The sequence below is a fragment of the Anolis carolinensis genome, chromosome 3 (assembly GCF_035594765.1).
Source record: "Anolis carolinensis isolate JA03-04 chromosome 3, rAnoCar3.1.pri, whole genome shotgun sequence".
NCBI classification, from domain to species: Eukaryota; Metazoa; Chordata; class Lepidosauria; order Squamata; family Dactyloidae; genus Anolis; species Anolis carolinensis.
The window spans coordinates 185,533,251-185,559,468 of NC_085843.1; the positions used below are offsets into that span (position 1 = coordinate 185,533,251).

Here is a 26,218-nt window from a genome sequence, read left to right on the forward strand (position 1 = left end):
GATTAGTCCTGGGAAACAAGGCAAAGTCCGTCGGTAAACAAAGGCTGGGAAGCAAGGCGAAGGCTGGATAGCAAGGCAAGGCTTGAGCTGAAACGAGGCTTGAATCGGAGCGCGCTGTCCAGACACAACTCGCTCCGTAGGCTGACGAATTGACTCCGCGGAGTTGCTACGCGGGCAAAACACCTATATAGAGTCCAACTTTCTCACCAAAGCGGTTCTCTGGGAATCAGAAACGAAAGCTAAACTCTGAGACCAGATGTTAAACTCCTTAAAGATTCTCACGAGAACCAATGTTAATTGGCAACATTCTTAGCTGCTATCCTCGCACTCCTGCGCGAAGCTGAATCCAAACTTCTCTGTTGTTTACAAAACTCCCGGCGCAAGAACACGGGAGAAGTAGGCTCTGGGGTTGTTTGACATACTTCTGGGGCACAACTTTCTTGCAGGTGCAAGGTTTCCAGATCTGCCTGGGAAAGATCTGGCTGAGAGGAATCCAGTTCAGACTGAGAAGGTAAAAAACCCAAGTTTTCATCTTCATCAGGGATTACAATGTCCTGAGCAGGACTACAAGGCCCATGGTTCATCACAACTGCTGCATAACATTTGAATTCAAGTAGAATAGTAGTAGTGGAAGTTCTTCCAGATATCCATTGACTAAATTGAGGGGGGGGGGGGCGCAGGAATAACTTTGACTTATCAGAAAATAGATTGACCACATTTGGAATCTTTAGTTCCTTGACCTATTACCAGATCATGCAGGGATGTATTTGTGTAGCAAGCAACCTGTATAAATCATAAATGGATTGCTGATTCTGCGTAGAAAATTAATAGTAATACAGTGTTCCCTCACTTATCGCTGGGGTTAGGTTCCAGGACCACCCACAATAAGTGAAAATCCACGAAGTACGGACACTATATTTATTTTAATATTTATACATTATTTTAGTAGTTATGCACTGTTTTAATCTTTATCAACCAATTGTGTGTTGATAAATCACCTCCTTCTTCACCTGTTGCCACTTGGCTCCTTTGCTCTCCCTTTGGCTTCTCCTTCTTCCCTTCCTTAGGCTGTAATTTGTAATTTTTTATGATTAATAATAGTCTTTTAGAGTTTACTAGCTGTGCCTGGCCATGCGTTGCTGTGGTGAAGTATGGTGGTATGGGAAAGAAAGTATTGAGGAATTGGTGGTAGTTAAGGTAAAGGGTAAAGGTTTTTCCCTGACATTAAGTCCATTATAAATGGGTTATATAGCTGTGTGGAAGGGCCTTGAGTCTACACAGCCATATAATCCAGTTAAAATCAGATAATCTGTATTTTATAGGCAGTGTGGAAGAGGCCTAAGTGAGGCCTAACTCTGCCTGTCCCCTGAGCTGAGTGGGTTGCTAGGAGACCAAGTGGGTGGAGCCTAGCCTTCTAACTGGCAGCAATTGGATAAAAACAATTATTCCTCTCCCTCTAATTAGGACTTTATTTTTCTTTTCTTTTTATTGTATGAACGTAGAGGCATGGATGAGGGGTTGTGCTGCCAAGTTTAGTGTTTCTGGAATGTGTAGTTTTGTTGTTTGGTCCTAGGCCGAAATTTCATTACCCTTTTATACATATAGATTGAAAACCCGCAAAACAGCAAATCCGCGAAAAGTGAACCGCGAAGTAGTGAGGGAACACTGTACTTAGGATTAAACATTACATCACTATTGATTTGAAAATTAAGCAATACTTAACAAAGTTCATCTATCACTTTTTAGTAGCAGCCTGAGGCATTAATGTGCAATGAACAATACTAAAATTGAAGCAATCATTTATGTATAGTCTTCAAACTAATAAAACAATGTTGATGATCTGATCAATGTGTGGACCCTGTTGGAAATAGCAACCTTCTCAAGCCTCCACTAGTTATGTATATAATTTCTTAATTTATTGTATATGTATGTATTGGTATGCAATTTTACCTTAACTCTTTGTTGTGGGAGGAGCTGCAGACCATATGATCAGGTCTGGGCTTATTCAGGGCTCAGACTCCATTTTAGAAACAGTTCAGTTTAGACTTCAGCAGGAACAATATGCTTAGAGACTTCATTGGACTTTCAGACTAGACAGAGACTCTAATAGACTCTCAGAACAGAGAGAAGCTTTGGCCTATGGACTATTGGTTCTGAGAAAGATGCCCTGTGTTACCTACACAGAGAAACTACTTCAAATCCTATTTCTAACTGGATTGCTAAGCAAAGTATCTGTATGCTGAATACATGAAGTTTGTGAGTAAACTAACTGTGTTACTTTGAAAGATATCTACTTATTTTTGTCTCTTGAGACTATGATTTAAATGCCCCCAACCTAGCAGCTGTGAATCCAGGGACATGCAGGATGAAGCCTACAGCTGAATGTCAGGCCATGGCTACTTGACACACACACAAAAAACTTGAGATTAAATCATAGGAGGATAACTGGTTTACTGGGTTCCATGCTAGTCTCTTTGTTTTGTTTTCAGAATTATCTAAATTTTTATGCTGTTTTCCCCTCTCTTTTCCCTTACTTGTTACATAATTTCTTGGCAACAAATATTTTTGACTTACACTGTCTTTATATTCAATTTCAAAATTTAATAATATCATTTATAATATGTTTTTATTAACACGTAAAACTCTATACATAGATTAAAACAACACACAAGAGAAAATACAAAAACCAAAACTAAAATTAAAATATACAGACAAATGATCAAATTCTGGAATCCAAAATATTCCAAAATTGTCCACATGGGTGGCTGAGATAGTGAATTTTTTGCTTTCTTGTGGTTCAGTGTAAGCAAACTTTGTATAAAATTATCTTAAGTTTATATATATAAGGTCTATATGACGCATGTTGTATATACTCATATATAGGTCTAGATATTTTAATTAAAAATCAGTTCCCAAAACCTGGGACAATGCAAGTAATGTACCTTAATTCTTATAAAAAGATAGTATCCCCTTCTCTGAATATAGTTATCCCTGAGCCATATCAAAATCCATGATTTGGGTGTCTCAAAACCTGCCTTTGACGAATACATGAATATACAAGTTAAATGTATTTCATGTTTAAATTAAGTCCCATCTCCATGTTGTTATGAACCTAAATGAAAATACAGGTACAGTAGAGTCTCACTTATCCAAGCTAAACGGGCCGGCAGAAGCTTGGATAAGCAAATATCTTGGATAATAAGGAGGGATTAAGGAAAAGCCTATTAATCGTCAAATTAGGTTATGATTTTACAAATTAAGCACCAAAACATCATGTTTTACAACAAATTTGACAGAAAAAGCAGTTCAATATGCAGTAATGTTATGTTGTAATTACTGTATTTATGAATTTAGCACCAAAATATCACGATATATTGAAAACATTGACTACAAAAATGGCTTGGATAATCCAGAAACTTGGATAAGTGAGGCTTGGATAAGTGAGACTCTACTGTATTTCAAAATCACCCCCTTCCTTAAGCATCCCAAGCATCTTGAATAAAGAATATGGAACTTGTATATTAAATACATTTCTATGTCTAACTGTACCAATCCTCAAAATCTAAAACTGATAAATTCCCCAATAATGTCCTTCCTCGAGCTGCAGGGAGCAGTGGGTAATAAATTTGTTGTTGTTGTTGTTGTTGTTGTTGTTGTTGTTGTTGTTATTCAAAATCAGTTACCAGATCCCAATCCTTAATTCTTTGGCATTGGTGTGTTGATGTCTTTCCATCTCTGTGTATATAGAAGTCAGGCAGCTGTGATAATATACAGAACTTTTTCCATGCTTTATCCTAATTGTTCTTCCATTAGACCCAGCAAAAAAAAAATCAGGTTTAATTTGAATTCTTATTTTCTAAATGTCCTCTATTTTTTATGGATCTGAACCCAGTCTTCTTCACCTTCTCTTAAGTTGCCCACATATGATAAAATGTCCCCATCTTTTGGCTATATTTCCAACATATGTTGATGAAACTCTTATACATTTTCAATCCTCCTTCAAGTGTCAGTAACCATCTGTTCATCATCTTATTAAACTTTTCTTTGAAATCATAACACAAGATGAGTTTTAAACCTTTCATCCACATATTCTGCAATTAATCCACAAATAGATCATGATGAGTATGTTGTGGCTTTTTAGTCATAACAATCTTTAACCTGCTCCTCTTCCATTTCCAATGTTTGAGCAACATTTTATACATTTTAGCAATTAAATGATCATCATCTAAACACAGTGGTCATTCAAATTAACTTTGGTTGTTTCAAATCCATATACTTATCCTAAATCTCAGGGCTGGTTCCAACTCATCACCCATTTTCATATTACGTATATTATCCGTTCTGCAATATTAACACACTTTTCTACATTGTCTATTTATATTTAAATATTATTTCTCTTCTTAAAAGAGCTTCATGAGATGAATTACTTAAAGGTAATCTAGAATGAAATCTAGATTCTATCCAATCCAAATTCTCAACAAAGCTTGCCACACATAATGGATATTAAAATCCATGTTTGCTTTGATTTTATCATACCAGAGAAACCTATGCCAACCAAATATCAGATCAGAATTGTCTTACTGTAGCAATAGTTTGTTATTCCGTGATAACCATTCTTTTATTCATACCTGACAGCAGGGTGAAAAATATAATTTCAAATCAAGCAGGTCTAAACTGTCTCTTTTTTTTTGCATTCTATAAAATTCTCAACCTAACTATAGGTTTTGCCATACAATACAAATTTTCTTCTTATATATGCTACTGTTAATGTTCAAATGAAACGACATTAGACAAAACTGATATTGTATGAAACAGAAGTTACATTTTTGGTAGAATATTTATTTTTATAATTGATATTCTATGCAGAAGTGGTCAATTCAATTTATTTCATTGCTGGAGATCTCTTTTGACATCATTTCAATTTTTAACATAATTGTGGTAGCAATTCCTAAATATTTAACTTTTTAAGCAATGCTGAAACCAGATTTATCAGATAAGACTATTCATTTTTATCAAATTTCCTTTAATTTCCTTCTGTCCCTATTGTTCTATTGAGGACTTCCATGATTAGCACAAAACAAACAAACAAACACAGATTGATAAAAGACATCCTTGCCTCATTCTTATTTGCACAGAACATGGTTTACACATTTCACCATTTATCAAAAATTTGAGCATTTTGAATATTATATACATATTTAATCCAATGAATGAATACTTCCCAAAATTAATATTTTCTAAGACTTCAAACATAAATAATCAATGTATATTGTCAAACTTTCTGGGCACCTAAAAATATAGGACTAGCAGCTTCTCGCTGTATATATCAGGATTTTCCAAAGCATCCAACACAGTGTTGTACTTACTTTGAAAGTAGTTGTTATACTCCAGAAACTTTGTTTTTGTGGCTGCCATAAGCTATGTTGAATTTGTTGAGACTATGAGATATTATTGAAAAATATAGCAAAATTTGCTGCAGGATGTCCCACAAAAACAAGATTTTTACAGTGTAATGAACTTTTCCCATGTTTTTATGATAGAACGAATTAAGAAATAACATTTTAGAACCCAGAAACAAAAATGGTGTTAAATAGTGAACTATTGTGAAAGAATTCCCATGCTAATGTATTTGATGAAACAGAAGTTTAACCAAACACACTGTAATCTGAATGCATTTTTATTAAGTGTTTGTAATTGTTAGCTATAGAGGGAAGTACCAGAGTGAAAGGCATGACGCGCTAAAAATTTAGTAAAGCTACTTGAGCAGAACATATCGTAGATAAATGTCAAGAGTATAAATGTTATGTTGGGGCTATCTGAAAGCAACTGTATGTTATACAGTTCAGTTTTCTGTGATGAGGGCTTCCTTGTCCTGGCTGTATTCCCAGTCAGGATATTCTCAGCTTGGCTCCCACTGTAACCGCAACCTCCTCCTCTTTCTCCTCTCCCTCCTGCTCCAGCTTGAGTTTGATTAGGGATAAGTCCCATATTCCTGCTCTTGTTCTATATTCCTCTCTAGCTCATGCAGTTCCAATTTTGGTCTTGTAATCAACGCCTCTGGCAAAAGAGGATTAATTCGGGACAAAGCAGGTGAACCCTGCTTTGACTCGAATTAATTTGATATCACATTAGATCCCGGCCATCCTAGAAATTACCCACCAGAAGGTGCCCCCCAACTGCTCTTGTTATTTCCAAGCACCACGAAGCGCCATGGTAGCTCGGTAAGTTTTTCTTATTTTAAGGGCTTTTGGGGAGGTTGAGGCGGCCCCATTCCAGCATGGTAGTTACTGCGCTAGCATGGGGACACCCCTCCCTGGGAAAGCCCGGATTTTGGGCGGAGGTGTGGGGACAGAAATGTGTGCCAAAGCGGGTTTTTTAAACCCACTTTGACACACATTTCTGCAAAGTCTAGAAGTGCCCTGAGGCACTCAGTATAACAAAAGCCATGGTTGGAACAGTAGTTCCCAAGCACCACCTTCTTGAAATGCACACCCAGAAACAACTCAACCCACTGTGCTTTCAGATAAGATAACCCAAAAGGATATTATGATTGATGGTATCAGAAGGTTGAGGAAGCCTAATAGCTTGCACTTGATCTCAAAACCAACCAGAAACTGAAACTGGATTAGAAAAACAGATTGTAGGATTCAGCCTTTCCATGTGCTTTGGAGGCCTTACAGATGGTAATGTATCTACAACAAACTGAGCAAGTTAATTACTCTCCAACCATGTGCTAGCTATGGAGCCTATGCCAAGATTTGCCTGCAAAATGTAACCATTACAATAAGGGTTCAGACCTATTTTTGCTTCTTTGGGGCCAGATATACCTTGTCAATCAGAAAAAGATCAGCAATGGAAAATTGTATTTCCAGTTCCACATTTTGTCACAGTAAGAGGAATGTGGCATTTTGTATTCTCAAAGTATTTGTATTTGCCTCGGTGGCGAAGTGTGTTAAAGCACTGAGCTGCTGAACTTGCAGACCGAAAAGTCCCAGGTTCAAACCCCGCCCGCTGTTGCTCCAGCTTTTGCCAACCTAGCAGTTTGAAAACATGCCAATGTGAGTAGATCAATTGGTACCACTCCGGTGAGAATGTAACTGCGCTCCATGCAGTCATGCCTCCCACATGACCTTGGAGGTGTCTACGGACAACGCCGGCTCTTCGGCTTAGAAATGGAGATGAGCACCAACCCCCAGAGTCAGACATGACTGGACTTAACGTCAGGGGAAACCTTTACCTTTTAATGGAAAAACTAATTATAATGGGGATTTTGTCTAAGTTTATTAATGTTGATATTATGGCAAGGGCAGGCAGGAGTTGGCTACATCTGATTGGTTGATGTGTCACCATGGGTACGCAGCCTTTGCAGTAGAAATGTATCCATTTTAGAGTGGCTAGCAAGAAAAAGGGGTGGAGCTAGCTGGGAGAAAAAAGAGAGATCAGTTTGAAAATTATTCAGTCACTAGCCGGGGAGCTAGAGTGAAGACAGTCTTTGTTTAAGTTTGTGGCTGCAGTTGTAGTATTGAAGTAAAAAGAGACTAATTTGAATCTAAGTCTCTAGCCAAGGAGCTAGAGTCGGGATGATCTTTGTTTAGGATCAAGGCTTCTGTTGTAATACTGAAAGAAAAAGAGACTAATTTGAGTCTAAGTCGGGTGAAACTGAGAGACAGAGTGTCCTATGGGACTAAGTTTTCATTCAAACTATCGATGGAAAAGAGTGACTATAAGATATAAGTCATCCAGCCAGAAGGCTGAGGAGAAATATACATTAGAAAGAGAAGAAAGTTGAAATAACCAAGTTGAAATAAGTTAAACTGTTCTGGAAATTAAATAATAACAGTTTTATGTATTCAAAAGAGTGAAAGACAATAGCAATAATATCCAAGTGGAACTGAAGTAAAGTACTTTGTAACAAATATGCTTTATGTGCAAAAGAATTCATAAATAAAAATTTATTTATTTCAACTTATATATTAAAGTCTCGTGTCTAGTTACAGGACTGAAGTTACATATTGGCCAGAGATTTTATTGATGTAACCTGTGAGGAGACTTTGGAAGCTACAGTAATCATAGAATAATGTGAGAGGGAGTCTTTCTCAGCAGCATGTACATATTGTTTCCTACAAATCCCACCTACATTTTCAGACATGTTAGTCCTTCCTCCCTGAAAAAATGATATAGGACACAAAAGTGTGCTTCAGAAAAAAAATACACCAGTATTACTTTCATAGGTGGAGATTCTTGAGCTGCTCTGATTGCACTGGTATTAAAGAATTAAGAAACGGAAGTGTAGGTTTCTATAGTATTAACCTTATCCTTATTGTTCACCTTCAGTCATGCCACAAGAAGGATCCAAGCTGAACCTGGGGAAGAAGATCAGCATCCCTAGAGATGTGATGCTAGAAGAACTCTCCCTCCTCACCAATAGGGGGTCCAAGATGTTCAAACTCCGCCAGATGCGGGTAGAGAAATTCATATATGAGAACAACCCAGATATGTTCATCGACAATTCTGTGGTAGGTATAGAAATACAGAAATGGACTGCATGGTGGGTTTCACATTTCAATTTTGACCACAGGCAACAACAGGATGGATAGTCATGTGATTTCACATATATGGAGGGGAAATGATTAGGATACAGAGCCATGGTTAAATGGCATTAATTATATATTTTGAAAGAAACTGGGTACAATTGAAAGTGGGAGCACGTTTCTGTACTTTCCAGTTCTGGTCTGTCATCAGAGGAGAGCTGAAATAGACTTTCTCCTGCAAACTGTAGATCCTCCTTGATGAGGAAGGAAAGCTGCATCTTTGCATTGTACAGAAATGGCTTTTCCCCATATTTAAGAGATCTGGCAAGCAAATAAAGTTCAATTCCCGTGCTGATATCTTTGATGAAACAGAGGTCAACCAAGCACACAAGCAGAGCTAATTCATCTGAGCTACTCACAGCTTTCAGTGCTTGTAACTAGAGTCATCCTGTGTACCAAACTGATGTAATTACGACATGGTTCATTTGTATATCATCGGGGCTGATTTCCATTATAATTTGACTTGACAAAAGTGAAGAAAAATAGAGCTGTATATATATTCCTGACAGGAGTCTCCAGATACTTAAACAATTTAGGCAGAGCACAGAAAAGCTATTTTACTGAGCTCTGAATATTGGTGAAATTACAAGCCCTTTCTTGAGAACCACCCTCAGGCTTCTGACCTCTGGATTTAGACTACTGTTCCCAATCTCATTTGGGTAATCTTTAACAGGGTGGTCCTAGCTCATCCTATGCCATCACACCCAGACACCTTTTAGAGCTTTAAGATGTGCTTCTTTCTTTGCCCGGGTGAACTGTGGGGGCCTTACTTTGAAGCTCAGGAATCCCAGTAACCAGAGTCACTTCAAGTTGAACAATCAAACAAGATTTTATTTTCTCAAAGTCCTTGGCAAACTTGGCACAAATTGTTGATGTTACAAATACAAATAGTCAACTTATAAAACCTTGCAGGCATTCCTTTCTTGCCTTTCCCCTTAGTTGCTGGGTTAACTTCCTCCAAAGGCGAAGAGATCCTGAGATCCTCTCTACCCTAGCCCTGAGCTGCTATATCAAAAGAGCAGGTCTTTCACTATCTAAGCTCAAAGCTTGCTTGGAGACAAAGTAATTAGAGCTTCTTCCAATGGCAAAGAAATCCTGGGATATTCTTTGCCCCAGTGCTGAGTTGCTATCTGGAAAAGAGCAGGTCTTCCCCTATCTGAACTCAGCACCAGTTTTATAGGCAAGAGGTCAGTATTTATGATGGCTTGTCTGAGCTGGCCTGGCTTGACCACAGAAGCGCATCTGAGTTCTTTTTTGTCTAGAAGGCAAAAGGCTTCTCAAAATGGAGATTTCATCCCCAGGAAAAGGGGCGGTCTCAAGAACAAAAGGATACTTTTCAAGCTTTCAGCAGCAAAGGCCTTGCAGAATGGTTACAAATCTCTGCTAATGGCTAACTGTCAGAGTGCTGCTGAGTCTGCAGCAACCCTGGAAAAAATGCAAAAAAAGGGTGCTATTCCCTACATCCATGAGAGAATGCAAATCAAACTCCTGGGAGACGGAACACATACTAAGGGCCACCTGTAATTCATTTGAAGAACGAGGCTGTCACTGTACTGTTGCCTTCACAGATGTGCTGCAGGAAATGTTCATAGACATTTTTTACCTGTTTTTCCAAGAAGCTGGAAGTTCAAGTGCAGCTGGTATTTGCAGCTGCTTTCTTGTGAGGTGAAAGCATGGAAGGCTTGTGGCATTTCTGTGATTTATATTTACTTCAAAATACACAAATTGTGCATAGATTAAGAAACTCTATCTCGAAGATCTTAAGGCAATAGAAAAGGCATGTATTACATACAGACAGGGTCTGGCTGATGTCTTCCCCTGTATTCCCTTGCATTCTTCTCCTAGAAGTAAGTCTTTCAACCTACTGGATATTTATCCATGGGTCAAAGTAAATATTGTATTTGAAATGTTTTTAAAGGAACTATCCCCTTCTCTGAGTAGAGTAGGAAAAGGCCATCCTGGGAAAATCTAAAGCAGTGATTCCCAACCTTTTTTTTGACCAGGGACCACTCTCCAACATTAGTACCAAAAGGGTTACGAATTGGTTTTTGGTCAACTTTAGATTCGGTTTGGTTATTTGGAGTGCTGATTTAGAAAATTGCATTGGATAGACCACATCAGCTCTAGTTTCTGATACAGAGCATATGCCATCCAGTAGTTGCCATCTGCTCACCTACAGAAAACCATATTTAATAATCAAGAGTTGATGTGGTCCATCCAATGCAATGTTCTGAATCAATACCCCCAAATAACCTCAAGAACAGGCCTAAAAATGAAGACACCAAGATGCCCCCTGCTTTCAGGTGCCACATGGAACAGCTCTGCTCAGGGGGAGGGAGGAAGAGGAGAAACAGCGGTTAGGAAGCTTGTTGTTGTGCATTTTGTGGGTAGTCAGCCTCTCCCCTTCTGACATTCCCATTGCCTTGGCACTATAAGAGGTTTTCGCAAGACCAGTCACTCTCATTGCAACGGTGCAGTAATGATAAGACTGTGGACCACATTTTCGTTCTTGGGGACCACTAGTGGTCCACATACCCCAGGGTGGGAACCACTGACCTAAAGGAATATTATTATTATTATTATTATTATTATTATTATTATTATTATTATTATTATTTTCTTCCCCACCTCTCCTCGTGGCTCGAGATGGGTTACAACATAGCTTAAAAATAATCTATATATAAATATATATACAGTAGAGTCTCACTTATCCAACACTCGCTTATCCAACGTTCTGGATTATCCAACGCATTTTTGTAGTCAATGTTTTCAATACATTGTGATATTTTGGTGCTAAATTCATAAATACAGTAATTACTACATAGCATTGCTGCGTATTGAACGACTTTTTCTGTAAAACTTGTTGTACAACATGATGTTTTGGTGCTTAATTTGTAAAATCATAACCTAATTTGATGTTTAATAGGCTTTTCCTTAATCCCTCCTTATTATCCAACATATTTGCTTATGCAACATTCTGCCGGCCCGTTTATGTTGGATAAGTGAGACTCTACTGTACTAGGACTGACTCTCTCTAGTCTTTGTGCCATATTGCCACTTCTGGCCTCTTTTAATTCCTGGGTGGAAAAATGGTAGTGGTGGTAGCTCTTTAGGAACAACAAGAAAGTAGAGGGGTGGTGGTGGTTATTCTTTTAGGTTCTCCTGAGCGTGTCTCTCACCTTTTGTCACTCTACTCAGAGAAAGGAATGGAGGTAGCAGTGGCAACTAACCCTTCACAGTCCCACAATAATGAATTGAAATACCTATGCTCATCCTAAAAACATTTTCTAGCCACCAAAAACCACATAAGAAGCTAATGCACAGAAAAAAGTGAACTAGAAATCATGTACCTATTACTAGGAAACTGTGGTTGAAAGGGGACAGTGGTTCTCAACGTGTGGGTCCCCAGGTGTTTTGGCCTACAACTCCCAGAAATCCCAGTCAGTTTACCAGTTGTTAGGATTTCTGGGAGTTGAGGGCCGAAACATCTGGGGACCCACATGTTGAGAACCACTGAGCTAAACAAAAGAATAGTCACCCAGATGGAGAAGCTAGGGCACAGTCAGTAGTTTCCTAAGACAGCAGAGTCAGGGCAAGTTACGTATTGGGAGCACAGCTCACAGAATCCCCCTAATTATTTAAGTATTATCAGTCATCTTTATTTTATTTAAATTGTATTATCTTGATTAATCTGTATTCCATCTCTGCCCCAAGGAGTTTGAGGGTATGTGTACAGTTCCCATTGCCATTATTATCTGCACAGCATATCTATGAGGTACAGCAGGTTGTGAAGTAGTGATGGGCAAAATATCAGCTAGTGATTTTTGCAACTGAGACAAGATCTGAACCAAATTTCCTTCAGTTCTAGTCTATGTTCTAGCTCTTGTGCCACACAGTATTTGTAGAATAGGGTGTGATTATATTTTCCCAGCAACTACAAATGGGACGGTGTGATTTCATGACATCTGTTCTTATGAAAAGGCATTTCATGTCCTGTAATAACTGAATAACTGTAGTATTTTGTACAGTACACAAGAAAAGAATGACGATTCTTGGTTTCAAATGAAAGTTTTCTTTTCAAGAGCCCTGGGGTAATTAAGGAGAGTGGCTGTAACCCCAGACACGTTGTTAATAATATATAGACAGTAAGCATTTTGGGAAGCTCTTCATCAGAGGGGTGAAAATAGAAGCACACATGGTGGCCTCAATCATTCCCTGTAGGACACACCAAAAAGGAGCTCAAGGCATCCTCCTAACTTAGCAGGCCCCCACCTTCCTCGGTGACGTCAGGGCCTTGAGATGCCTGACAGTCTCATCTCCCCAAGGTGGATCGTTTTTCATTGCCTGTTTCTCTTAAAGTACATAGTGAAATGCTGGAACTGAAGACAGCCAAAGGGCCCTTCGGCATCGGGAAATTTGCCAGTGTTGGGATTGCTGACTGCTGACAAGTTGATTTTTCAAATGGAAACAAAAGTCTTATCCTGCTCCAAGGTTGCCTGTGCCCTTTAGTCAGGCTATTTGGGTTAATTTAAAGCAGTTTATCTACATCCAAAACATATCCAAATTAAGGGTTCCAAGACTCAAATAGCAGACACGTATCTTTGTAACTTAGGAGTCACTGTGGCCTTGCAGGTACAAATTCTTCTGACATAGAAACTATCAAAAGGAAATAAGAAAAAATATTTTATTTGTAAACATGCTTGTGATTTGCAACTACAGCATCTGTCCGACACTAGGCACATTACAAACCAAGCAAAGCCTACTTGTTCGGATCAGTATTTTTCTAAATACAAGATACTGAAGAGAACATCATCAATATTACAGTAGATTCTCACTTATCCAAGCTAAACGGGCCGGCAGAAGCTTGGGTAAGCGAATATCTTGGATAATAAGGAGGGATTAAGGAAAAGCCTATTAAACATCAAATTAGGTTATGATTTTACAAATTAAGCACCAAAACATCATGTTATACAACACATTTGACAGAAAAAGTAGTTCAATACGCAGTAATGTTATGTTATAATTACTGTATTTACGAATTTTGCACCAAAATATCACGCTATATTGAAAACATTGACTACAAAAATGGCTTGGATAATCCAGAGGCTTGGATAAGCGAGGCTTGGATAAGTGAGACTCTACTGTATTTGTTTCTTATTTCATCACAATGTATTGTTTACCAGTATAGTACTGGAAGCAGAATGCTGGGCTACCTGAATTGTTAGCCTTATCGTGCAGGTTGTGTTCTTGTGGAAATCTTTCTATGCACCTCCTTCTTCAAAGAATATATGTTGGTTCCTTAAGTTCCACCTGCTTAATAAAGGGAAGAGAATCTTTGGAAGGAGACTTCAGGAAAACAGGCTATACATGTGGTATATTTTCTAAATACAGTAGAGTCCCACTTATCCAAGCCTCGCTTATCCAACGTTCTGGATTATCCAACGCATTTTTGTAGTCAATGTTTTCAATATATCGTAATATTTTGGTGCTAAATTCATAAATACAGTAATTACTATATAGCATTACTGCATATTGAACTACTTTTTCTGCCAAATTTGTTGTCTAGCATGATGTTTTGGTGCTTCATTTGTAAAACCATAACCTAATTTGATGTTTAATAGGCTTTTCCTTAATACCTCCTTATTATCCAACATATTCGCTTATCCAACATTCTGCCGGCCCGTTTATGTTGAATAAGTGAGACTCTACTGTAGTACTATAAGGGACACAAGGAAGGCTGGTAGGGAAAATAGAAACTACCAAGCTCATGCAGTCTGAAGAATGATAAGGGGTATTAAAACAATGACCTCTTTCATACCTAAAAAGCCCCATGCATTTTGTCCTGTTTTTAAGGTCTTTTTGAGAAGGCAACAGAAATATATTGCATTCAATTACACAAAAGCATTAATATGCCACAGTTCACCAAATCTAGTTCACCAGTTGTGCTTGTACTTGGCCATGGTAGTCCATGCTCTTGTTACATCCCGAATAGATTACTGTAACGCACTCTGCATGGGGTTGCCTTTGAAAACTGTTCAGAAGCTTCAAGTGGTCCAATTAGACTCCTCACCGGAGTGGGGTACAGGGAACATACAACCCCCCTGTATTACGCCAGCTCCACTGGCTGCCAGTCTGCTACTGAGCATAATTCAAAGTGCTGGCTTTAGCCTATAAAGCCCTAAACGGTTCCGGCCCAGCTTACCTGTCTGAACGCATTTCCCTCTATGAACCATCTAAGGCTAAGATCTTCTGGGGAGGCTCTGCTCTCGGTCCCACCTCCTTCGTAGGTGCGATTGGTGGGGACAAGAGACAGGGCCTTCTCAGTGGAGTTCGGATATGGAACTCCCTCCCCAATGAATTTAGATCAGCGCCCTCCCTCATTACCTTCAGAAAGAAATTGAAAATGTGGAATCAAGGCTTTAGGCACTAACTCTCAATGCAATAAGTGAATGTGGAATAGTGCAATTTATGACCAGAATGGCTTTTGGATTATGTGTTTGGATTGCGTGGTTTAAATTAATTGATTTTAAGATTACGTTGTTTTCACTTTTTGGTTTTTATAGTATATGTTTTGTTTTATTGTTAGTATATATATATGTGGCATCAAATTGTCTAATTGTGAGCCATTCTGAGTCCTCCTCGGTGCGGGGTATAAATGTAGTAATACATAAGTAATCTAGGATACCATTGATTCCAAGATGAACACCCCCCCCCCCACCAGTTTTCATGTTCATTTTTAGAAAAAGGGGATTTCCTTTCTTCTAAATTTTTATTGAATATGTATGTAGGATATCTCAATTCACAATAACATCACTGAAAAGTCAAAAGAAATAAACAGACAATTATTTTTCATTAAATTCCCATTCGTTTTGGTATATCCTATTCTCTGATTGATATAAGTAGTAAAGGTAAAGGTTTTCCCCTGACATTAAATCTAGTCATGTCCGACTCTGGGGGTTGGTGCTCATCCCCATTTCTAAACCGAAGAGCTGGCATTGTCCGTAGACACCTCTAAGATTATGTGGCCGGCATGACTGCATGGAGTGTGGTTACCTTCTGGCCAGAGCAGTACCAATTGATCTCACATTTGCACGTTTTTGAACTGCTAGGTTGGCAGAAGCTGGGGCTAACAGCGGGAACTCACCCTGCTCCCCGGATTTGAATTGCTGACCTTTTGGTCAGCAAGTTCAGCAGCTCAGTGTTTTAACCCACTGTGTCACCAGGGGCTCTGATATAAGTAGTAGATGTGTAATAATAATAATAAATGGTGTAGTGGACTAAGTGACTTGAAGGTTGGCTTGCTGACCTGAAAGCTGCCAGGTTCGAATCCCACCTGGGGAGAGTGTGGATGAGCTCCCTCTATCAGCTCCAGCTCCATGCGGGGACATGAGAGAAGCCTCCCACAAGGATGGTAAAAACATCAAAACATCCGGGCGTCCCCTGGGCAACGTCCTTGCAGACTGCCAATTCTCTCACTCCAGAAGCAACTCCGGTTGCTCCTGACACGAAAATAATAATAATAATAATAATAATAATAATAATAATAATAATAATAACTTTATTTTATTTTTAACCCGCTCTCTCTCCCCAGAGGGAGTCAGGGTGGCTTCCTGATGGCAAAATATGTATGGAAATAGAAAGATCAAGAGAATAGAAAAAGAGAATTTTCAATACCAAGACATACACCCCTTTTTGGAGCTTCAATTTTAGAAAAAAATATTTCTAAAAAAGAAACCATAGATTGCTGGCGGGGGGAGGGGGGCACCAACTGAGGGATTGCTGGGGGAAAAGACAGCTGAGAGATTGCTGAGGAGGGAAGCTTTCTCCAATCCAATCCAATACCTGGTGTGACTGGAGTTCTTACAGTGGAGTGGTGCTCACACCTGAACATGCACAAGTATGGTTTTAAAATGCTTTAATACCTATTTCATTGTGTTTAAACAATGTAATGTTTTTCGTGGTACAAACTATAGCCTGTATAAAATTTAATTTTTATACTCCTTGTATTGGGGGAAAAAGCAGGAGGGTGGTAATATTAATATTAATAATAACAATTACAATTTCAAATGTTTGCTGTAATCTGGGAAAGGAAATGGTGAGTGGAATGAATGGCAACATCAAAACTATGAGCCAAAAGTTGGAGTAAATAAAACAGCTATAACGGGAGTTGCATCAAGAATGATTATGGACTATTAATCTGCTGAAAGAAAAAATGGAAGTGCTTATTGACAAAATGAAAAGGATTTAGTTTGTGGCAAACAAGGTGACTGAAACTAGACTGAAACCTTAGAGTGCAATTAAAACTTTCACATACCATGCTCATGATCTGCAAAATTCTGAGCTTAGTCCCTGGAAAATAGATCAAGATAGTGGAACTTAAGGATAAAGAGGATTGAGGAACACTTTAAGGAAAACAGTTTAATCTATTCAGGGAATTGTTGAGAGAGTTTATCCCTGATGTCCAGATCCAGCTGAATGATATTGATTCTGCTCACAGACTTCAATTCTGAACTTCAGGAGCTGGGTTAAGCCCAGAAACATCCTTATCTGTTTTGTATAGAAAGGAGTTTTGGTATTGCTTTGAAATTAAGTGTCTCCTTACTTAGTTGGACAATTCAAATATTCCAGGATAATTTTCTGAACTCTTTGCATCTTAGAGAAACTTTTCACCAGACTAAGATGAAAGGGCCTCTTCTGTCATTGAGGTGTTCCCATTAGACTTATTAAGGACAGTATTGAAGTCCTATTTAGTCTGGAGGAGAACAAAGCATTTCTCATGGAACTTGATTTAATTCCACTAGTTTCTTTCAAGATGGGAGTGGTTGAATACTACTTTTCTATGTTGAGCAAATTCTGACAGACCATGTTACTAATTCTAGTCAGAAGAGAAGAGAGTAAAAAGAGTATGAAAACATTAGTTTACTGAACTGACTAAAGCAGCGGTTCCCAAATAGTGTTCTGCAAAATCCAAGGGTTCTACGAAAGCATCATAGACATACTGTGAAGAAAATCTTTTAACGAGCCTTTGAGAAAACTATGTTTGGCTTTATTTGGGGGCTATCTGTATACCTTCCGTTAAGATCAAGACCCTTAACATACAGAGGCACTTTAGGCAAGATGAAAGTTAACCAAAACGAGGTTACTGAAATCAGGGAGAACAAAGGTCTAACTCCACCTGGGACTATTGTAAAATAGCTTAAAACAATGCATTACGAAAGATTTTGCTGGTTGCAGTCATCTCTCTGGAATCCTTGAAAGTCTTTTGCCTCTGATGTAAAGCGACGGATTATAAACTCGTGCTTATAAGCTGTCTTGGTCTTCTACTTTGTGAAACTTGGGCTGACCTCAAGCTTCTGTTGTCTCTGGGACTGATGGTATATGAATACTGCTAAATACAGGTGCTAAGGATGCCTGTTTGGATTGCAGGGCTTAAGATAACCAGACAATAACCTGGCCTTTAATCACTGTAGCTCTGATACAGAAAAAAAAGGGGCCTAGCAAGAAAGCTCTGAACAGGCAAATGGACTAAACCAACTAAGGCGTGCCTCTAGAGGGGTTTTTAATGCTCCACCTAAAGCTAATACAAATGGAAGTTATCTACACTATTGGGAAAACCTAAACAGAGGGAACTAAAACAAAGAAGAGGAAAGGGCAGAGCCAAGACTTCATATAAATCTTTAAAAAACTTTTTTTAAAGTCCATGCCAGAGTATGATCTTACTAAAACTCAATGTCCACTGCTTTAAAAATGAAATTTGAATATTTTTATATCCGAACCTACATTATACTAAACAGTAAACACACAGGCAATAGGAATAGATGAAAGAAGGAAGAACGTTGTGGGTTCTCAGTGGTAAGGGACAGAGTTAGGGTTCTGCAGGAAAATCAGGGACAGTTAGGATTCTGCGGTGGGAGAGAAAAAATCTAAAGGGTTTCAATGACCAAAAATGTTTTGGAACTGTTACATACTGTAGTGAAGAAATAGAATGGAATGTTTGCTGTATTTTGATAAATTGGAAGTTAATATAGACTTTAATAATCACTTCATGAAATGTGCTGTGTTGGAAATTTGGAGTAGATACAAGCCTAGGTTTTGTCCTAAAATACCACTGTGGACCTTTACTTAAGAAGCTTTTCATAAAACTGACATGAAGATAAATGGATAACATATAAAGATTTGTTAGTTAATCTAGATTTAAGATGCAGGAGGAACTATTGAATTATGGATTAAATGGAATTTGCCTCAAAGTAACAGAATGGAAGAATTGTTAGCCTTGGAAAGAGCACCGCAAAACAACATAGCAGTATACAACTTAAGTGAAGTATCTGCCCTAATTTTGCTTGCAACTGAAATCTACCCCTAGGAAAGGAAATTCACTCCTGAAAGAGTAATGGGAAAGGGTTCTCACTGAAGCTTTCTCACCAATCCTTGTTTCCACAACAAGCCAATTTTTTTCAAAATCCAAGTCTCACAGGGACAGAAAGTAAGGTGAAATCTTCTGAACAGGGGTACAGACAGCAAAACAAACACCACAGGAGTGTTAACCCTTCACTATGCTAACCAAAGTGTGTGTTTGTGTGTGTGTGTGTGTGTGTGTGTGTGTACGTACATACATACATGCATACATATACAGTTACACTTTAAAATGTATCTGTTCCAACTTACAAACAAATTCAACAACAAACCTACAGAACCTATCTTGTTCGTAACTTGGAGACTGCCTGTAAATTGTGTTATGGCTTAAAATTTCTGACTCCAACAAACCTAAGATGTATAAAGGATCCAAAATTCTAAATTTAAAATGTGAATTACGTCACAGTGCCTTTCACCATATGTGGTAGATTAGTGATAAATTAAGACGTCCTGGGAAATGATTAAAAAATTGATGCAAGATATTTTTAACTTTAGAATCCATTTGAAGCCAGAGTTATTTTTATTGAACTTTCCAAATTAGCAAATTAAAGGTCTGAACTATAAATTCTTTCTACCTCTGGTTTTGATAGCAAGCTTGTTCTCTTATCAAAAATGGAAAAGTACTGATCTCCCAACGAAGAATGGATTTTTAAAGATTTTTGAAATGGTAGAAGTGGACAAATCATCTACTTTAATTTAAAAATTTGACAATTTCTTAAAAGACTAAGAATCTGTAACATTAGTTAAATAGTAATTAAAAAAATGGAGCCTCCGGTGGCTCAGTGTGTTAAAGCGCTGAGCTGCTGAACTTGCAGACCGAAAGGTCCCAGGTTCAAACCCGGGGAGTGGAGTGAGCGCCCGCTGTTAGCTCCAGCTTCTGCCAACCTAGCAGTTTGAAAACATGCAAATGTGAGTAGATCAATAGGTGCTGCTCCGGCGGGAAGGTAACGGAACTCCATGCAGTCATGCCGGCCACATGACCTTGGAGGTGTCTACGGACAATGCCGGCTCTTCGGCTTAGAAATGAAGATGAGTACCAACCCCCAGATTCGGACACGACTGAACTAAACATCAGGGGAAACCTTTACCTTTACCTTAATGAAAAGATCATTGTTATCGAAGGCTTTCATGGGTGGAATCACTGGGTTAGTGTGAGTTTTTTGGGCTGTATGGCCATGTTCCAGCAGCATTCTCTCCTGATGTCACCTGCATCTGTGGCTGACATCTTCAGTGGTTCTGTATTCCTATATAGATATCTTTGATTTGGAGGGTGGTAAGTTAATTTCAATTTATCTCTTTTGTTATTGTCCAGTATTTATACCACATTTTTTAGTATTTAATATATAATTCACTAATCCTATGATTTGTTTGGTTCAGGGGTGCAAGGAATTTCTGCTTTAACCACTAAATTTGTTAAGTCCCTCCCCCTTCATCCAAAGTTGTCGCACAGTGTCATTTCAGAAAAGGGGTCATTTTAGGACACAACCTTAGAGGGAAATTGGTATATGGAATTCAACTATTTTCCAGTGGCCCTGTAACTTAAAAAATTCTACTACTGAAATAGTTTCAGACTAAAGTCCTACAAAGCTCCAGATTAAGATGGAGCTCCTGGACTAAATTCTATTTTTAGCACTAACTAGAGCAGAGTATTGAATCAACTAGATTCAACAACATACTGACTCATCATGTAGTGATTTCAGCTAGGATCGTGGATAAGGAGGCCTGTGCCTAGTAAGCGTTTACTAAACCAGATCAGCCAGGACAGAGAAAAAGCACTCCAGGTTGAAGGCAAACAGAGGTTTATTCAATGTGTTGTCGAAGGCTTTCATGGCCGGGATCACAGGGTGGCTGTATGGCCATGTTCTAGAAATATTCTCTCCTGACGTTTCGCCCACATCTATGGCAGGCATCCTCACACATAGATAGATATCTTCATAAAAACTCCAACCATCACCCAAGTCAAAAGAGAAGCACAATCAAAGCCCTGACAGACCATGCACAGAGAATCTGCGAACCTCACCTCCTCCAAGGTTAACTAAACCACCTCAACTGGGCTCTACGGGCCAATGGATACTCCACCACAGACATCAGAAGAGCTGCAGTGCCAAGAACAAGCCATGAGAGTCAAGACAAAGATCCACCCAAAGAAAAGGTGTTCTTACCATACATCAAGGGAACCACTGACCGCATAGGCAAACTGATGAAGTAGCACAACCTACAAACTATCTACAGACCCACAAAGAAAATCCAACAAATGCTACGGTCAGCAAAAGACAAGAGGGATCCTCTCTCCTCTGCAGGAGTCTACCGGATACCATGCAGCTGTGGACAAGTCTACATAGGGACCACCAAACGCAGCGCACAAACACGAGTCAAAGAACATGAAAGACATTGCAGACTAACTCAACCAGAGTAATCAGCCATAGCAGAGCACTTGATGAACCAACCTGGACACAGTATATTATTTGAGAACACAGAAATGCTTGACCACTCCAACAACTATCATGTCAGACTACACAGAGAAGCCATTGAAATCCACAAGCATGTGGACAACTTCAATAGAAAGGAGGAAACCATGAAAATGAACAAAATCTGGCTACCCGTATTAAAAAAACTCAAAAATCAGAACAGTAGATGGGAAGCAACACTCTGAGGGCAGAGAAGCTCCAGGGATGGCTAATGACTCTGAACAAAGGATGCCCTCCAGGCAAGAGACAAACCTTTCCAATGCTAATTAAGGTGATTAACTGCAACATTCACGCTGACTTCCAACTGACAAAGAACTCTTCTCACACCCTGGACTCTCCACAGATATATATTAACCTTCCTTGCCTAGTTTCTCCATGCCTCACAACCTCTGAGGATGCCTGCCATAGATGTGGGCGAAACGTCAGGAGAGAATATTTCTAGAACATGGCCATACAGCCCGGAATACATACAGCAACCCAGAGGTTTATTCATTTTGGCCAAAAGGGATGCAAGTGCCAGCAAAGTACTTCGAAGTGAAAAAGCATAAATTCATTGGAAAACACAAGTCATTTTATGCAGTTCTGACAACTAATCTGTCACACCCTGGCAGCGGAGCACTAAGAACCAACACACGGGGCCAAATACAATCTAATATCTTTATTAAGGAAATATTATAGTAGAATAAAAACAAATAGAAAATGTAGTCCAGCAATAGACCTTTCAGGGAAGGTCAAATATAGTCCAGAAATATATTGTCCAGTATTTAATATTAGAGTTCAAAGTGATAATCCCAAAACCGAAACACACTCTACTTCCAAGCAGTAGAGTGGGGAAAGCGTCCAAAGTATTTCTAAAGTTCAAAGTAAGTCCAAGGCAGGAACTGGAAACAAGGCTAAATACTTGGCATAAGATGTAAAACTGGAAACACGACGAAATAGTTCATGAAAACTTGGCAAGGCAAGGCAAGGCAAGGCAAGGCAAGGAAACTGGAGTTGCAGACTTAAAACGCAGTCCACACTAGGCTGGAACCGAAGTTAATCCTGAAGCTGATCTGTTGACTCCGCACGGATTCCTCGGTGCAGGGAACTTTTAAGGAACCTCAGTCTTCCTGGAGAGCAGGTGTCCAGAGCTTCCTTTCCCAAGGGAAAGAGAAGCGAAACACAACATCATCCAGATGTGTTCCTCCCTGCAAATTCCCTGGGGAAACTTAGCTAATTATCGTCCTGTCTGAGTGCTAATCTGGTGCTTCTCCTTGTTTGTTCTTTTTGACCCCGACTCGCTGCATAGAACTCTTTTCTCGCGAAGGGGGGAGAGGCGCTGGGAAAAGCTTGTTCAAGGTCCGTTTTTATGGGCTCTTGGCAAGAATTGTCAACAACAGGCATCTGGAATGACTCCGTCTCCTGCTGAGACGGCAAAAAACCCATGTTGTCATCATCATGAGCCATAATGGCACTGGGGTCAGAACTCCGAGGCCCATGGGATATCACATAATCAGACTTCCATCCCCTGATTGGCTGAAAAGAGAGGCCAGTTAGGATCTGCGTAGAGACTGGCCGGAGGTTCCCCTGACGTCAAAGACAGAAGGAGGACATTCACGTAGTGTGAAGAGGAACAGCTGATAGTTGGACACTTTAAAGGTCTAGTCCATTGGAGAGACGTCTCATGAGAGAGCACAAAACTGGGCGAAGTGGTGACGTGAGTATGCAGATGATTCCTCGATTAACTTAAATGGCTAGTTCTACAGAGACAAAGGTGTAAGACTCAAAAGACAAAGAGTGACAATCTCAAATGACCAGGGGCTCAGCTGCCCATTCAGAAGTCTAATGTATCCATATTTGTTTAGCCTTCTCTTCCGTGGGAATAACAAGCATCCAGACTTGTCTAAACTGGAAAACAACTTAAGCTCATCTTTGGTGACAAAAAGGATAATCTCCTTCACATATATACACAAAGGGTTTAGAGAAAAAATGGCATGCAAATAACTATAATAATAATGCTTTCTTGATTTGAATTGATTACAGAATATCAATAATCATGACAGCTATGAGATGTTTTATTATTTATACAAAGAACTATAGAGTTGCTTTTTTAAAATGATAGTGACCAGAAATATTTTTCCTGTTTTATTTAAAATTAGTGCTGTAGTAGTATTCTGCAATGTTACTTATAAAGTGATTATAAACCCAAAAAACCAGACTTTCCACTTGACACCATTAACCACCTTGCTGAAATGTGGAAACCATTACCCAACACATACAGACTTAATGTCTTCAAGTGAAGAAACTGCGCTTTTAAATATCTCATCAGTCACCAGCTATAGATAAAACCAGGACACCTCTCTCTAATATACAGACTTAACGTCTTCAAGTGAAGAAATTATGCTTTTAAATATCTCATCGGTCACCAGCTATAGATAAAACCAGGATACTTCTCTCTGATATGCTTCTGGGCATATAGTGACCTTTGCTAGAGTATGTCACAGCTGCTCCAGCTATTTGTCATAATTTTCAGGTCTGTACACACTTTCCTAGGAGTAAGTCCCATAAGCTCATGCAACTTTCTTTCTAAAACACATGCACGAGTATAAACTACTGCTGGTTTAAACCTGGCTAACATTGGCTAGAGCCCTGGTAGCGAAGTGTGTTAAAGCACTGAGCTGCTGAACTTGCAGACCGAAAGGTCCCAGGTTCAAACCCCAGGAGCAGCGGGAGTGGCCGCTGTTAGCTCCAGCTTCTGCCAACCTAGCAGTTCGAAAACATGCCAATGTGAGTAGATCAATAGGTACCGCGCTGGCAGGAAGGTAACGGTGCTCCATGCAGTCATGCCGGCCACATGACCTTGGAGGTGTCTACGGACAACGCCGGCTCTTCGGCTTAGAAATGGAGATGAGCACCAACCCCCAGAGTCAGACATGACTGGACTTAACGTCAGGGGAAACATTTACCTTTACTAACATTGGCTAGATTTTCTGTCTTCCTCTGAGTTTCCAAATCAGGTCAGCCACATCATTAGGAAGCTTGTGGTGGTCCATGCTAGGCAGCATATTTGAAGAAGAAAAGATATACTCCTGCAATAGAGAGGAAGCTATTCTGATTTTTTTTTTTTTGCCTCCAAAATGTCTCAAGTAATTTGTATTTCAGATGTATTATTGCAGTCTGGCTTTGTACTACCAGTGACCTAAGGAGGCACTAACTGACATCTGATCTCCCGTGCCATCATTTGCTTCTTTCACAGACATTTCAAGTCATGAATTTATATGACAGAACACTGATGTAAAGTCAAAACTGAAATGCTTAATCTCTGTATTATCTAATAGAGAACCTCTGGATGTTGTCTGTCAGAACTGTGTCTCACTGACCTGCAGATAGAACTTTATTTATGAACATACAGCAGGTACAAGCTACACATTGCATTCTTTGTCAGAACCTTTTCCAGTGCTGGGGCACAATTCCTTCATCAGAAGGGAATCATTACAACAGAACCATCCTTATAAGAGGTCTTGCATGCCAAACTATTCATTGGTTCAGCAATTATGCAGTTAGCTTGTTGATCTAATGTAAAATATGTTCAATCTGCCAATGGATGTGGCTCTTAAGGAGACATGCTGCATTATCATGGAATGTCTATGCCCTGCACCACTGGAGAAATTATACTATTTAGCCGGTATTGCACCATCCGACATCCGTCAGGATGTAGCAGCCTGTAATTAAAGGACCAAGGCACTGACATCTGCGGCCCATCCTTTGTTCAGATATCAGCCAGCAAGCCAACGCCTTAAATCGAGAAACAGCTTTTTAAGATCAACAGAGACACTCATAGGAACATCTCAGCAAGCGAGAGTCCAAAAGTGGCAGGCTAAAACCTGGAATCTCAATCAGTGGCTAATACTGGATGAGAAACTCCCCCCTGGGCACAGAGAAGACTGGGCGACTTGGAAGGTGCTGAACAGACTGTGCTCTGGCACCATGAGATACAGAGCCAACCTTAAGAAATGGGGCTACAAAGTGGAGTCCATGACATGTGAGTGTGGAGAAGAGCAAACCACAGACCACTTACTACAATGCAGTCTGAGTCCTGCCACATGCACAATGGAGGACCTTCTTACAGCGACACCGGAGGCACTCAAAGTGGCCAGCTTCTGGTCAAAGGAAATGTAGTATAATGCCAGGTTTTTAACTTTATAGTTTTTATATACATTATAACTGTATTCTCAGTTTGCTTCCAACACGATACATAAATCTAAAACTTTTTACTGCTTTCTTATTTCCCTGATTGTCCAAGCCAAATGTACGTTTCTATATAGTACGTTTCTACACCTTCAGGTGTAGGCAACATCACACCTTCCTCTACTCCTTTGCTTAGTGTCAGTGCACATAGGCCCACCAGCCACCACTTATAGCCCAGGGCCTCAGAGCCAAAACTCTGCATTTCTTAACCTCTGAGGAACTCCTTGTTTTTCAAATGGGAAATCTGCAGAGGCACAAGACAGGGGTGGGTGGAGAGAAGGAGATTCCCTAGAGCTCAGTCAGTTTAGTTTGCGGATGGCTCTCTGCCCAGACTACAGATTGGATGACCTGCTGCGAAGCCCTGGCGACTGCCACCGAATACATTGAACAGAGTGTTAGATAATTCTACACTCAGCCTGGTGGGTTTTTCACTACTTCTTGACTATATTTAGCTGACTGAACAGCTGGCATTGGAAGCCTGTTTACAGCTCAAAAAATTTCTCATTGCTGAACAGGGCT

The 26,218-nt window shown here is 39.5% G+C and overlaps 1 protein-coding gene across 2 annotated transcripts in view; it reads left to right on the top strand.

Moving 5' to 3' along the window:
• myoz1 (myozenin 1) overlaps positions 1-26,218 on the top strand; it is a 57,310-nt gene that overhangs the window by 18,535 nt on the left and 12,557 nt on the right. For both annotated transcript variants that reach the window (XM_008114247.3, XM_008114248.3), the window contains one exon: positions 8,335-8,516. In XM_008114247.3, the coding sequence (XP_008112454.2) occupies positions 8,335-8,516 (182 nt within the window). The remainder of the gene's footprint in view (positions 1-8,334; positions 8,517-26,218) is intronic.